Raw genomic sequence first — 14,995 nt, forward strand, 5'->3', positions numbered from 1 at the left:
GACTGGAAGTTCAAATGTACAGATTTAGGAGACGCAAGCGCAATAGGTACAAGTTTGAAATCGATGCTACAGGACAGGGTCGTATTTAAACTGTGGTGTCTGAACAGAATCGGATTTTTAACTATTTTTATTTAACTTCTGACTGATATTAAATGTATACCATTAAAACAATAACATAGATATTGAATTTCTTTTTTTATGTTAATTATTTGTATCTTTTTAGAATTATAATGCTACTAGAACTTGTACAGAAAATGGCACATGGTATGTAAATAGCAGCACACACGAACCATGGGGAGACTATACAGCCTGTTCGGAGGGAAGAATCGCAACTATTTTTACAAATATTACGTCCGAATCAGATCTCTGGAAAAGATATGAGACTTTGGTACCTATTCTTAAGATTATCTCGCAAACTGGATATGCTGTGTCACTTCTATCACTGATTGCGGCGTTTATAATAATGCTATCAATTAAGTAAGTATATGGTCAAGTTCTTATATAGTTTATACGTTTTTTGTGTTTTGTTTGGATCGTGTTTTATGGATGTAGAATGGATTCTGCTTTTTTTTTTCAATTTTTCAATTCTTCGAGAATAATTTCACTACCCTCCTTTAACATTTCTGCAAGTATTCCATCTGGGCTTGGTGCCTTATTGCTCTTTAGTTGTGACATAGCTTGTTTTATTTCGAAGGATTCTATATTAGGGAGTATTTCTGAGTTGACATTGGTTATCTTTCTCTTAAGATCTTCCTTTGCAGTGTTATCTGGGTTCTTGTTTGAGGAATATAAATCACGTTAAAATGTTTGAGTAACTTTTAGGATTGCGTTTATTTCTCTTTTTTATTTTCCATCTTGATCTTTCAATGAGATTATTATAGGCTTTGCTAAGTTTGATCTTAAGCATTTCAGGCCTCGGTTTTTTTCTATTATTTTTTCTACATTGTTTTCATTGTAGATCCTTAAATCTTCCATTGCTGCCTTCTTTATTAGTTTATTCAATTCTTTGAAACCATCGGTGTTTCGCTTTCCTTCGCTTAGAAATGAGCGTCTCTTTTCCATCAGCCTTTTTGTACCATCACTTATTCTGTATTCTTTATTTTTCGTTTTCTTTGCAACAGTCAGTCCTGCTTTCAAGAGCTTTCGTTGTATTTCTTTATTAATTGTGTTCATGTATTTCTACTATTTCTAGTCGGAATATTCTTGTTGATAATGTTCTACAAATTCTTTTCTTAAGACTTCTCTGTACTCATCTTCCGTCTGTCGTATTTTAGTTTGATCTATCTGATTACAATAATTATGTGGCCTGTTTCTACTGGTTTTCGTCTGTTTAACAAGAATCCTTGCTCTTAAAAGGCGATGATCGCTGCCAGTTGTGAATCGATTGAGAGCAGTTGTATCTTCAAAATGTCTTTGTTTCCACAAAAGAAGTAATCGATCTCGTTTTTCGTCTTTTTATCGAAAGATATCCACGTCCATTTTTGGTTTGATGGTTTCTTGAAGAATTCCACATCCCTGATAAACTGATAAGATTGGTTAATGCTACAATGCGTATAGTTATTTGCAAAGTCGAAATACAGGGCGAACAATCACAGGCATTTGAAACATATGTTGGGCTGCGACAGGGAGATACGCTGGCGTGTCTCCTTTTCAACATAGCTTTGGAAAAGGCGGTCAGGGATGCCCAAATAGACAGCAGAGGAAACATTTTTAATAAATCATCCCAAATTTTGGCATATGCAGATGATGTAGATCTAGTTGCCCGCACAACACGCAAGCTAAAAGAAATGTATACCACCTTGTCAAATGCCTCAAAAAATATGGGCCTGCAAGTAAATGAAAATAAAACTAAGATAATGGCATCAACACCCAACAATAGAGCCAGAAACATCGGCCACCAATTCACGGTTGATAATTCTACCTTTGAAGTGATGGACAAATTCACATACTTGAGCTCCCTGATCACCAAGGAGAACGTCATGACGGAAGAAATCAAGCGAAGAATAATCCTAGCAAACAAATGCTATTTTGGACTGAGTAGACATATGAGAAGCAGAAACTTAAGCCAAAAAACAAAAATAACCATATACAAAACCCTTATACAACCAGTGTTGACATATGGGTCGGAGACATGGACCATTTCCAAGGCAGATGAGAATCTCCTGCTTATATTTGAACGAAGGATCGTGAGAAGAATATTTGGTGGCATCTGTGAAAATGGTGTTTGGAGAAGGAGGTACAACTACGAGATATATCACAGATATAAACATATATTTGGTGGTAAAGACGTAGTATCCTTTAAAAAATAGGAAGACTAAGATGGGCAGGACATCTGGCAAGATCACAGCAGAACAACCCTCCTAGAACAGTCCTTATGTCACAACCTGTGGGAAGTAGAAATAGGGGTAGACCAAAACTCAGATGGAGGGATGGTGTAGATAAGGATGGTAGACAAATAGGCGCAGCAAACTGGCAACAGTTGGCAATGGATAGAACTGACTGGCGTAATAGACTTGGGAAGGTCGAGGCTCTTTTATAGAGCTGTAGCACCAATGATGATGATGATGGTTTCTTGAAGTGTGTGTTCATGGCATATAAATTTTGTTGTTTTAAGAAGTTATATAATTATTCTCCTCTTTCATTTCGTGTGCCATAACCATGCATCCCCCTTATAGTTTCAGCATTTTCTTCTCCTTTTCCTAATTTTGCTTTGAAATTTCCCATAATGATGGTATACTTTGTATTATTTTCTTCTAATGCTGTTATCAAATCTTCGTAGAACATTTCAACTACTTCTTTCTGATATGTTATTGTGGGAGCATACACTTGTATAACCTTGTTCTTGGTTTTATTATCTAGGTCTATTAAAATATAAGCTACTCTATCAGAAACGATTTTATATATTGTAGAAATGTATGGCGTGAGATACTTTTTGACAAGAAATCCTACTCCACCATATGTTTCGTCTCTTTTCCATGTATAGTACAGGCGATTCCCAGAGTTTAGATGGATGCATTGTTAGCCTCTTCTTTTCACTTCTGACAGTCCTACAATATCCCACTTTATCTTGAATAGTTCTTCTTCTAATTCGTAGACCTTTTCATCTTTAGCCATCTGTTGGATGTTGTATGTGGCTAGTAGTAACTGTTTTTGTTTGTTCGTATCTATTTTGGCTTGTTTTGTTGAGCTTGTGCCTCCCCCAGAATCCGTGAGGCTGACTGGTTTTCCAGTGTGGGATTCTGAGCTGCTAGCTCTACGCACCTGTGTTATCGTCCCATTTTGTTTCAAGTTCAACATGTTGTGTTTTGAGAGGTATATTGGCATTAAAACACCACGCTTGCCGGACGGGTTGGTGAGTGTTCGCAGTACCACAGCCGGTTAAATCAGTATTTGATTTTCGCCTGCGACTTTGTGGTACCGCACCTGTGAGGAATTGTATTTTTCAGCCACAGGTCACTAATGACACAACTGCTGACCTGTGTCATATTCTCAGTTGATCCGCGGATACTTATTTGGCGAAGCTTTATTCATATCTGTCCTGCATATCTACAGGAAGTACCGAAGGACTCCTACTCAGTTCAGCGTCCTTCCTCTACACAACCCGAGGCCGGCACGGCTAATAATATTAATAATCATTACTAATAATTAAATAATATTATTAAATAATTAAATAATATTATTAAATAATTAAATAATTATTTATGTAGCATCCAGTAAAATGATACTCTATCGAAGGTATATAGGATTAAGAATTGAGCGAGGCAAACAACAAGCGAGATGTAACTAAATATGTATTGTAATGCATTGTTCTGTTAATGATATTCAGTATTAATCGTTTTAAACAAAGGATATTCGTGACTTTCGTGATTTATCATGTTCCACTTCATTTTCAATTTTTTTATTATTTGAAATTTAAATTTATTTCATTTTCAGGAAACTGCATTGCGCAAGGAACATCCTTCACATGAACTTATTCGCCTCTTTCATCTTCAGAGCGCTTTTCCACATCTTAAAAGAAATACTGTTTGTGGAAGGGGTAGGATTGCAAATTGATTTTAGTGAGAAAAACGGTGATTTATATTTTAAAACTGATATTGAGGTAAAAGAAAAATATTTCAAATAACGTTAATATTGATGTCGTTTTTATGTTTCAGCAAAATAATTACCAATGCAAATTACTGACGTCATTAGTACAATTTTTTACTACAGCCAATTATTCTTGGATCTTAATGGAAGGTTTATACCTAAACAATCTCATCTGGAGAGCACTCTTTGTTGATTCAAGTCGTAATTTAGTGTATTACATTTGTCTTGGATGGGGTAATATCTTGATTTTTTATAGATTTGGCGAAGTTATATAATAAAATAATTTTTAGGTTTGCCGATTTTTGTAATTATTCCTTGGATCATCGCTAGAATTTTTCTTGACGATACCATGTGCTGGACGACTAACGATAACGTTAAGGCATATCTTATTATTGTAATTCCCACAATAATAGCGGTTTTGGTAAGCTTCACTTAACAAATCGACTGGTCCAACGAAGACTGTAGTAACTCATTTTTTATATAATTGAGATAATTATAAAAATGTATTTACACTGTTACCAAAATTCATTAATCTATTAAATGGATGTTTTTATAGCATTAAGTGATACTTTTAATAATGATCTTACAAGGGTAAAACAGATTTAAGACAGAAATGGTCATAAGTGACTTTTGAATGAGTTACTATAGTTTTCGATGGAGATATTTTTAAAGTAATAAATACCAGAATTATTTCTTTCTTAACTTTATTTATATAAAATGCTACATTTTGAAGAAGCTACTGATATAATTTGCAGTTTTATATTTTAATTCAATTTTCCTCATCCGACTCTTCTTCGCTCTCAACTGAATCAACTTCGAGCTCGACTTTAGGAGGTACATAACTCTTTGAATTAAGATTTTTATAAAATCCATGGTACATTGTGGGTATTTTGCCGGTATTACACAGCCACAGTAATCCTTTTAGCTTTTTTTCTTCAATTGGTAATGGTGCAACCTACAGTTTCGGTGGAAATTTGATAGTAGTGGAAGGCCGTCCTCTGCATTTTCGATTTAATTTTATGTCACAACCTCTAAAACCATCATCGAATTCGTATTTAAACATTATAGAATTTTGGTGTTCATGCGAAAATTTTATTTCTCGTATTTTGCCAACTTTTATTGATTTCTTTTCGTTGTCAAGTTTCCAATTCTCGGTATCAGTCAGTTTTTTAAAATTAAAAAAATTATCTTGGGACATTTCCGTAACATCATAAACTCTTCCTGTAGTTTTAGCCATTCTAATTAATGTAACCCACTGTTCTGGCACATATACAACCGATTGCCTTTTCTTTGCATTTTCGATAACAGCATGCATACTGTCACCCTCGTTCTGAGTGTGGCCTTTTTCCAGAAATCTGTGAACAATATCAATATGAAAATGAGCAGCAGCAAAAGTAAACATCGAAAACACAAAACGATTCCTATTTTGTCCCCCACAGTTGTCTGAGTAGAATATTATCGTTTTAACACTTTGTTGTGCCTTGAGATCTAAAAATTTCCAGAGGCAACTGGCAAATTCATTAGGACCTCTTTTAGCCACCTGCTCGTGCCATACATAGCAGTAACCCTGATTATTTCCAACATCATAAACTGTAAAGTTATATGTAGAGTATTTGCTTTTGTAGTAAAAATCACTTACGTTAGACAAAGGGGTAGCTAAAACCTTTTGAAGGTCAAAGCAAGCCACACACAAGCTCTTATCACCTAGTGCAAGCTGTTTGTCTATGTCTTTTAAGTTTCTGATAACTTCTTTGTTTTTCATATGGGACTCATATTGTTCGAGCAATTTTGCTTTTTCAGAATCACTAGCCATATTAAAAACAGAACAAACAGTACACTGGTCCTTTTTTGGTTTAAAGAACCCAATATTGAACTGTTCATTGAAAATATCTCTATACTGGCGTGACGTGGCAGCTGTAGTGATGTTATTTTTTTTACAATGCTCGTTGTACAATCGGTACATTTTCTGGATAGTTAGCCCTTCTTCAAGGTACATCTTCATCGTATTCTTACGGGTATAATGGGAAGGTACTACAGGAAACTGATTTATGTGATTTTTTACGTTGTCTATAAGTTCTGGTGATAGTTTATGTGGTCTGTTAGTGTGCTTTCCACGTTTATCTTCCTCTAATGATCCACCATCTTTCAGTTTCCTTAATGCTGTAGTGATCCAAGTTTCTGAAACGTTAAGGGTTTCCAAAAACATAGTTTTGCAAACACGTTGTTTTTCATTGCGAATGTAGAAGTAATATTCTTGAGAGTAATTTCTTCGAGACCGTTGTTCTGCAGTAATAGTTACTTATTTTTTGGCAACCTGTCTCACATGACGAGCAATAAAATCCCACTTTCTCGTATGATCTTTTAACTTCCAAAATTCATTGAAAAAAAGGTCTCTATCTTCTTTAGCTCTTTTGGTAGCACATTTTAGTCTACATGTGTTTGCGCATGGTGCACCCATCTGTCTTCCTTTAATTTGAATACCTTTTCGATTTTCATGTTCAAGTCCCAGGTTTAGACTTGTTTTAGATTTTTCATCCGCCCACTTACTAACGTCTCTAATTCTTTTCCTACTTACTCTCTCTATATTGCCTCTGCTTCTTCTCTTTCTATTTGTGGTTGCTTCAGTTATATTCTTATTAGGTTTAATTATTACTTCAGGGATGTTTTTGTCTTCTGTCGGAATGTAATCTGGGTCAGTATCAGAGTCTGCATGAAATGGTTCCTCATCGCTTTCCTTCTCAATTATTTCATTTTCATTCCTATTGGCTTCATTCTCTTCTAAGCTTACTAAAATTAAACAAAAATGAGGTAAATGCGTAATACGTAATACTACGTAATATTTTTTCATGCGGAATTTAAACCAACCTGTAGAACATTCAGGATTAATATCAGTCTCGTGGTCACCAGGATCCTCATTCGCCTTTTTGTATTTGCTTTCTTCTACAATACTTTCAGCAATATGTTTACCTTAAAAAATAAGTAGGTTTTTACTTTGCTGTTATTATTTTAAATAAAGTTTATTATAAATTTACCTTCAAACGAACGATAAGAAATATCCGTTTCAGTGTTTTTATACGCTTTCTCAGCTAATTCCAATATTAACTCACTTCTGGAACACATTATGGCAATTATAACAAAACTAAACTTTTGAACATAACCTTAAACTAACGCAGAATACCGTAGTAACTCATGTTACGATACCTATGCTATCGCCTCAGATAACAACGAAGACTATTGTAACTCAAGATACGATGATTTTCTACGGTTGTTTTTCATAAATCGGAGATACTATAAAACTCTTACACGTAATATTGGTTGCATAACTACGTTTACTGAGATACGATTCTTTCCTGGGGAAGATATCATTATGTTTTATTGTTTTGCGCTCGTAACTCAAAAAGTGGAAAATTTGAGTTACTACAGTCTTCGTTGGACCAGTCGAAATAGTCATTCTTTTTTAAACAAAACGCTTAAAATTTTCAAGTTTTCATAAAATTTATCGATCTCAACAGTTTCGCAGATACACAGCCGAAATGTTATTAGGTGCATCGAAATGATGGATCTACTGACTTTACACTGTAAGCTTAATATGTATTTTGATATGAGGTTGAATGCTCTAATAAATGAACTTTGAAAAATAAAGGCAGATATCGAGCACAGTTTTATTAATTAAATCTTGCGAAAGTACTTTCGCTCACTAGAGCATCCTCAGGGGCATTTCGTCAGTTTCGGGCTATACAACAATCCCAGAATGTCATAAACATAAAATTAACAATAAAGTGGAACATAACACTACAATAAACAAGGACAAACAGTTTAAAATTATTTAAACAACAGGGGAGAGAATAATAATATGTATTTGATTCCTATATGAATGACAAAAGTAAATGAATACAGCTTCTATCTAGAGGATGAAACCATAAAATCAATTTTTATAAAAAGGGTACTCTTAAAGCTTGTAACGAAATTATATTTGCCTAACTAAGGGTACGAACATAGGGGTAGAAATAGGGGACAGAAACTATGGGGGCAAAGATAGGGCAAGCAAAACAATCGTTACTGATGCGAACGGCACTCAGGGGGTTGTTGGAGAGCTGGGGTCGTGGATAAGTGAATGGCAAGGGGGTTGAGATTGGGGTAACTACCAAAATATGAGAGCAAGGGGTTACTTGCATAAATCTCCTGGACAAATGGGCAAAAAAAGACAAGAAGAAATACCTCTAGCTATTTAAAAGGGACGCCGCTTCGAGAAAAACTTCCTGCTGGAAAAAGAAAGAAAATTTCTTCTCAACTAAAATCAAAAATACATACAAGGGTTAGGAGATTTTCTAAAATAAAATAAACAAAGGATCAGAGAAACAAATCAAACGTTTATTTTTGTCTCATACAAACAGTTATCAAACATATAAATGGCACAAAAAATATACTATATAAATAGATGCCAAATACAGAATAAAAAAAACTTACATGTGTCCGTTTACAAACTCCAAGGGTTGGAGATACTACAAAAACTTACAAATGTTACCGTACAGAGATTAACCTTTTTTTTTAAACAAACAAAACAAATTAATATCGAAACAAATAAAGCTGTTGCTAGTAACAGTTTCTCTGTTCTTTGTTTCATTTGCCAAACTTCGCTGCCATATGTGATTACACTTTTAAGTATGGTGTTGTATATGAGTTGTTTGTTCGCTTTAGATATTGTTTGGTCCCACAGAATTCCGTTCATCATGGATATGGCTTTTCTACCCTGTATGTTTCTGTCTTTTATAGCAGCATCGAGTGTTCCATCTTGAGTTATCTTCATACCCAGGTACTTGTATTCATCACAGTTTCTAATTTCTACCCCATCGTCTAATATAATAGACTGTTTTGTCCCTCCAATACACATGGCTTCAGTTTTCTTAATGTTGACTTCGAGACCCCATTTGTTATATTCTTCTATTAGCTTCCGAGTCATGTAACTCAAGTCGTCATGATCCTGAGCAATCAGTATTTGGTCATCAGCGATGATATTGTAACTTTCTTATCTTAATTGTATTCATGATTTCCATTTCCTTTCTTATCTTTCTGAGGACCTCAACATTTGTTATTCGGTCTACCCAACTTATTTTTAATCTTCCTCGGTAGGTCCACATCTCGAATGCTTCAAGTCGATCGCTCACCTCTTTCTTTAAGGTCCAGGCCTCCACTCCATACAGCAGTACCGAAAACACATATGAACGTAATATTCTTATTTTGAGTTGCAAACTAAGGTCTCTACTGCATAATACTTTTCTCATCTTATTAAATGTTGCTCTAGCTTGTCCAATTCTCATTTTTATTTCTTCTGTATACTCGTTATTTTCATTAATAATTGTACCAAGATATCTGTATTTTTTTACTTTTTCTATTGGAACCCCTCTTATGTTTAAAATGTCTTGTTGTTGTGTTAGTCCGCTTTCCTCACTAGCATTTACTACATTATCTAAAAGTGTCTGTAGATCTTGTATATTCTCTGCAATTAGTATAGTATCATCGGCATATCTGATATTGTTGATGGGTCTGCCGTTGACTTTTATTCCAATTGTTGCATTTTCGAGTGATTTTTTAATTATTTCTTCCGAATATAGATTGAACAATAAGGGGGAGAGTATGCAACCTTGCCTTACGTCTCTTTTTATCTCTACTTCCTCCGAAAGTTCTTTGCCTACTCTAACTTTTGCTGTTTGGTTAAAGTAGAGATGAGTTATTATTCTTAAGTATTTTTTGTCAATGTGTTTATCTTTAAGTAACTGTATAAGACGGTTGTGTCGAACCTTATCGAACGCCTTATTGTAATCAATAAAACAAACATAGAGTGGTTGGTTTACATCCATACATCTTTGCATGAGGACGTTAAATCCAAATAATGCCTCTCGTGTACCCATGGCATTCCTAAATCCAAATTGGGTTATAGTGATGTCTTGTTCCACTTTTCTGAAAATTCTTAAATGGATCATTTTTAAGAATATTTTTAGTGTGTGACTCATTAGACTAATTATACGGTGGTCATTACATTCTTTAATGACCAGATTGAATTAAATGTTGTTCTAAAAGTAGGTAACTTATTTACTAATTTAACTTCCAGATCAACTTCGCTCTTTTCATCATCATATCCATAGTACTATACACAAAACTGCGATCACCAATCTGCGAAGATACCAAAAGGTACCAAAAATGGGCACGATCAACATTAGTGCTGGTTCCTCTCTTCGGAGTTCACTATGCCGTCTTGCTAATATTCTACTTCACAGGAAAAACGGATATTTGGCTCATCTGCGATTCTCTCTTTGGAAGTTTTCAGGTAAGATTTCTTTCTAAAGAAAAAAGACTATATGTAAATTTTGTGATGTGGCAACGGTGTAAAAATGTTAGATCTACCATCAGTATCAGAAAGTTTTAGAGAAAATTAATATTTGTCTAGATCTTTATTAACTCTTGGCTGTACTGAAAAAACAATAAATCCCTTTGTTGGAATAAATACCAGCCCCTTCCCATATCAGTTGGCCCAACGTTAGATTGGTACGATAATTAAATTTTAGAGAACAAAAAGAAAAGCGCAACGTACATTTTAGAAGTTTTAATGCATCAAACATTTTTGAATTTCCTAATTATAGAAAATATTTTATATCGTAATGAAAACTAGTGATTAAACAGAATAATAATAAATTAAAAAAAAACGCATAGAATGTGTAATATTAACAAAAAAAAATGTGAAAGTTTACCACTGAGTTACATCCCCTTTATTTTTAATGACATCCACAATTCTTCGAGGCATAGTTCTGGCAAAATTCTAATGTAAACGAATTCCATATTTCATGCAACTTTTCCTTTAATTCGTTGACGGACCTGGCAGGATGTTTTCTCAAAGCTTTTTTCATTTCGCGCCACAAAGTCTCTATCGGGGACAGGTCGGGACTGTTAGAAACCCATTCCAGAAGTGCTATGCCATGGTCTTCAATCCATTTTAAACTATTTTTTAAGGTATAACAATCTTCACCGTCCTGTTGGAAGACAAAATCTTCCGCTGATGTTAAATGGTGTTTCATAATCGGTAACAGAGATTCTTCTAAAATATTCAAATATTTTTGTCCGTGTTTACAATCTCATCGATAAAATGTAACTTTCCCACACCTTTAGACGACATGCTGCCCCATATCATGACAGATGCAGGAAATTTCACTTTTCTCTTCAGACAGTCGGGATGGTAAGCTTCATTTTCCCTGCGAATGACGCGACTCCTACTGTCTCCAACACACACTTCAAATCTGGACTCGTCATTCCATTGTATTGAATCCCATTGCGATTGAGTTCAATTATTATGCACTTTTGACCGTCTTAGTCTATTTTTATTTTGTTGTAATGTTAAAAGTGGCTTTTCCTTCTTCTTCTTCAGGTAACATCTCCGCTACGGAGGTTGGCAATCATCATAGCTATTTTAATTTTTGAGGCAGTAGCTCTAAAAAGTTGTTTTGAGCTGCATCCAAACCATTCTCTCAGGTTCTTGAGCCATGAAATTCATCTTCTTCCGATGCTTCTTCTGCCATCTATCTTTCCTTGCATTATGAGTCGCAGGATGCCATACTTCTCACCCCGCATCACATGTCCGAGATACTTTTCCTTAGCCTAAAATAAAATGAAATTTATTAAAAACAATTCGTACTAATTTTTTCAACTATAAAACTTACTTTCTAATTACCAAATCCTAATTTGTGGGCCTCCCGGTGACATGTTAATCTAGAAACCTGTCTTGCAATAACGTCACTCCATAAATCGCTATACTCCATATAATTTGCTCGTCGATTTTTCACTATAATGCGTCTTAATGCCCTTCGATCTGCTTTGGTCATTTTACTTTTTCGTACATTTCTAGGTTTTGTGACGACCGAACCTGTAGTTTTGTATCTTCTGACTATATTTCTTACACTATAGCGTGACAATTGCAACATATTCGCGATTTCCAAATTGGATTTTCCAGAATTAAAAAATCTAATAATGTTTGAACAAATTTTCTCATCGATAACTTTACCTCGACCGATTGTACAGTTATATTAAAAAAAAAGGGTACAAGTATTAGAAAGAGAAGTTAACGTTATCCTATTTGTGTAAAACCGGCTGGGATTTTTGGAGGTTATCAAATGTCACAGGTTATTAAAAATATAAATCATTGGCGTTGAGCATTAATTAGACGAAACCATTTATTCAACAATTATATAAAGAATAATTTTAATGACTATTACAAATAGAATTTAGTATTTGGTGATAGAACCGTCTGCTTCTATAACTTTATTTAGTCTATTTGGCATACTTTGAATTATATTAGATATCATATTTGGATCAAGATCTTCCCAGCACTCTAAGATTGTATCCCACATTGATCTGAATTTTGTGGCATAAAATTTCTTTTATATATTTTTTTTAACAATTATGCCCCATATGTTTTCAATTGGATTTATATCTGGACTGTGCGCAGGCCGTGGCAATACTTCCAGGTTTTGCGTTTGAAACCAATTCCTTACGGCATGGGCAGTGTGGACTGAACAATTATCTTGTTGATATATAAAAGTATTATTAGGATACAATTGCTCAATAGAAGTGAGCATTACGTGTTCTAAAACGTTAATGTAATTGTCGGCAGTAAATCTTCCCTCTAATCGCCAACAAACACCAGGTCCATGTATACTAATCAACCCCATACATTTACAGAAAAACGTCCAGATTTATTATGAGAGTGAATATATCGTTCTTCAAACCTAGTATTGGCTGGACGATAAACACGGATTTGACGGTTATAGGTCGACTGAAAAGTCTTTTCATCAGTAAAAATGACGTTGTTCCAAAATTGTGGGTTGCAGTAAATATAGTTTAGGGCAAATATTACTCTTGCTTGCCGATGTTCAACAGTTACTAATGGTTTTTTAGCAGCTGGTCGGTTTTTTAATTCAGATTCATTGATCCTTCTGCTTACAGTAGGTTGGGCACCAGGAAATCCCGTATGAATCCTTGAATCCTTCAACGTCGCAAATGGATTATCTCTTAAGAATTGAACTAAAGCAGCATCTTGTTGAGGAGTGGATACTTTGGAACGCCCTGAACCAACTTTTATTTTTAATGATTGTTGTTGGACCCATCGTTGCTTAATTCTGAAGATTGTTTTCAAATTTCTATTATAGAAATTTGCTAGCGCACGAATTGACCATCCTTCTTCCATTTTCGTAATTATTTGAGCCTTTTCAATCTCACTTAAATGACGAGGCATATTAATTTTTTATTGTACGTAACGTTAAACCTTCTATCAAATTAAACGTCTTTGACGTCTATGAGTTGCATTTTTGATCACTTATGACATTTGATAACCTCCAAAAATCCCAGCCGGTTTTACACAAATAGGATGACGTTAACTTCTCTTTCTAATACTTGTACTCTTTTTTTGAATATAACTGTACAATCCACAAACGGCAAAAAGCTTTACAATACTACAAAATACATTTGACATTAACTGACAATATTATTGTTTTGATGTCATTTTTCCATAGCTACCTCTGGATTTAACGAAAGTATGAAAAAAATCAAATGTTTTCATAAGTGAATGCATGGCCAGGGTTTAGTGATTGTTTTTTATTGTTAAAAATAATTAAAAAACCCATAATTGTAATGTTTTTAATAAATATTAATATGGGAACTTATAAAAACATGTAGAGTATAATTTGTTTATGGTTATTTAAACTGAAACTGATACGGAAAGGGGCTCCTATTTGTCGTATTTGCCTGCCTCAAAATTTATTTAATAACTGTGATGGTGTGATTCCTCAAAATATTTAAAAGTTCCTTAATTTTTAGGGACTATTTGTAGCTATTTTGTACTGCTTCATGAACGGCGAAGTGAAAACAGAATTAAAACCACATATCTATAATCTCCTCAGCTATTTAGCAACTCATCCAGTGTTAGGAATATGCTTTCCGTGTAGAGCCAAGTTTTTGAGGTACGTAAAGTTTTCTTTTAGTATACGCAAATGTATTTTTATTTCAGACAAGGCGCGTCAACCATATTGACTAGAAAAGTTACTATAAATTGGAAATATTTTGTACAGTATCAAAATATACTTTATTATGATAACCAAATAGGTGTTCTGAGAGGCGCTGTAGAAATAATTATATTGTAGTAAAAAATAAAAACGCCTGAAGGAAGAAAGAACAACTGGGATCAACATCGATGATGAAAAAACGCTGACAATATCGTGCTGATATCAGACACTCTTAAAAAAATCCAAAAGTCGCTAAGTTATCTTAAAGAAACCCAGTTCGCTCACGAGCGTGGTTCCGATAAGGTTTGCCTTTCGGATACCTGGCTAGCGTTCGTGTGCTTCGTTTCGAGTGTTAACTTGCCTCTATCCTTTTTTGACATCTGTCAAAGAATAACGCAGGTGTCCTAAAGTCAGCTCAGGTTGTAACGATAATATTTTGCTTACCATAGGGTAAGAAAATAGGGGTACTTATAAAATTGGGGAAAGAAACTAATGGGGGTCAAGATAGGGCAAGCAAAATAAACGCTACTATGCGAACGGGCACTCAGGGGTTAGTTGGAGAGCTGGGATCGTGAATAAGTGAACGACAAGGGTTTGGATTTAGGCAGCTAAAAAAAATGGAATAAAGGGGTTACTTACGTAAATTTCCTGGAACAAAAACGAAACAAAAACAAGAAGAAATACCTCTAGCTATTTAAATAGGGACGCCGCTTCGAAGAAAACTTCCTGCTGGAAGAAAGAAAGGTTGTTCCTTCCTAAAATAAAAAAACACAAACAGGTTAGGAGATTTTTCTAAAATAAATAAAAAAATGGATCAGAGAAACAAATCAAAACGTTTATTTTTGTCTCATACAAACAGTTAT

At 34.5% G+C, this 14,995-nt stretch overlaps 1 protein-coding gene across 3 annotated transcripts in view; it reads left to right on the plus strand.

Annotated features, from left to right (window-relative positions):
- LOC140449445 (vasoactive intestinal polypeptide receptor 2-like) overlaps positions 1 to 14,995 on the plus strand; it is a 482,093-nt gene that overhangs the window by 450,303 nt on the left and 16,795 nt on the right. For all 3 annotated transcript variants that reach the window (XM_072542619.1, XM_072542618.1, XM_072542620.1), the window contains 6 exons: positions 224 to 477; positions 3,934 to 4,099; positions 4,155 to 4,320; positions 4,377 to 4,507; positions 10,196 to 10,411; positions 13,948 to 14,090. In XM_072542619.1, the coding sequence (XP_072398720.1) occupies positions 224 to 477; positions 3,934 to 4,099; positions 4,155 to 4,320; positions 4,377 to 4,507; positions 10,196 to 10,411; positions 13,948 to 14,090 (1,076 nt within the window). The remainder of the gene's footprint in view (positions 1 to 223; positions 478 to 3,933; positions 4,100 to 4,154; positions 4,321 to 4,376; positions 4,508 to 10,195; positions 10,412 to 13,947; positions 14,091 to 14,995) is intronic.

The sequence above is a fragment of the Diabrotica undecimpunctata genome, chromosome 9, assembly GCF_040954645.1.
Source record: "Diabrotica undecimpunctata isolate CICGRU chromosome 9, icDiaUnde3, whole genome shotgun sequence".
Classification (NCBI taxonomy): domain Eukaryota; kingdom Metazoa; phylum Arthropoda; class Insecta; order Coleoptera; family Chrysomelidae; genus Diabrotica; species Diabrotica undecimpunctata.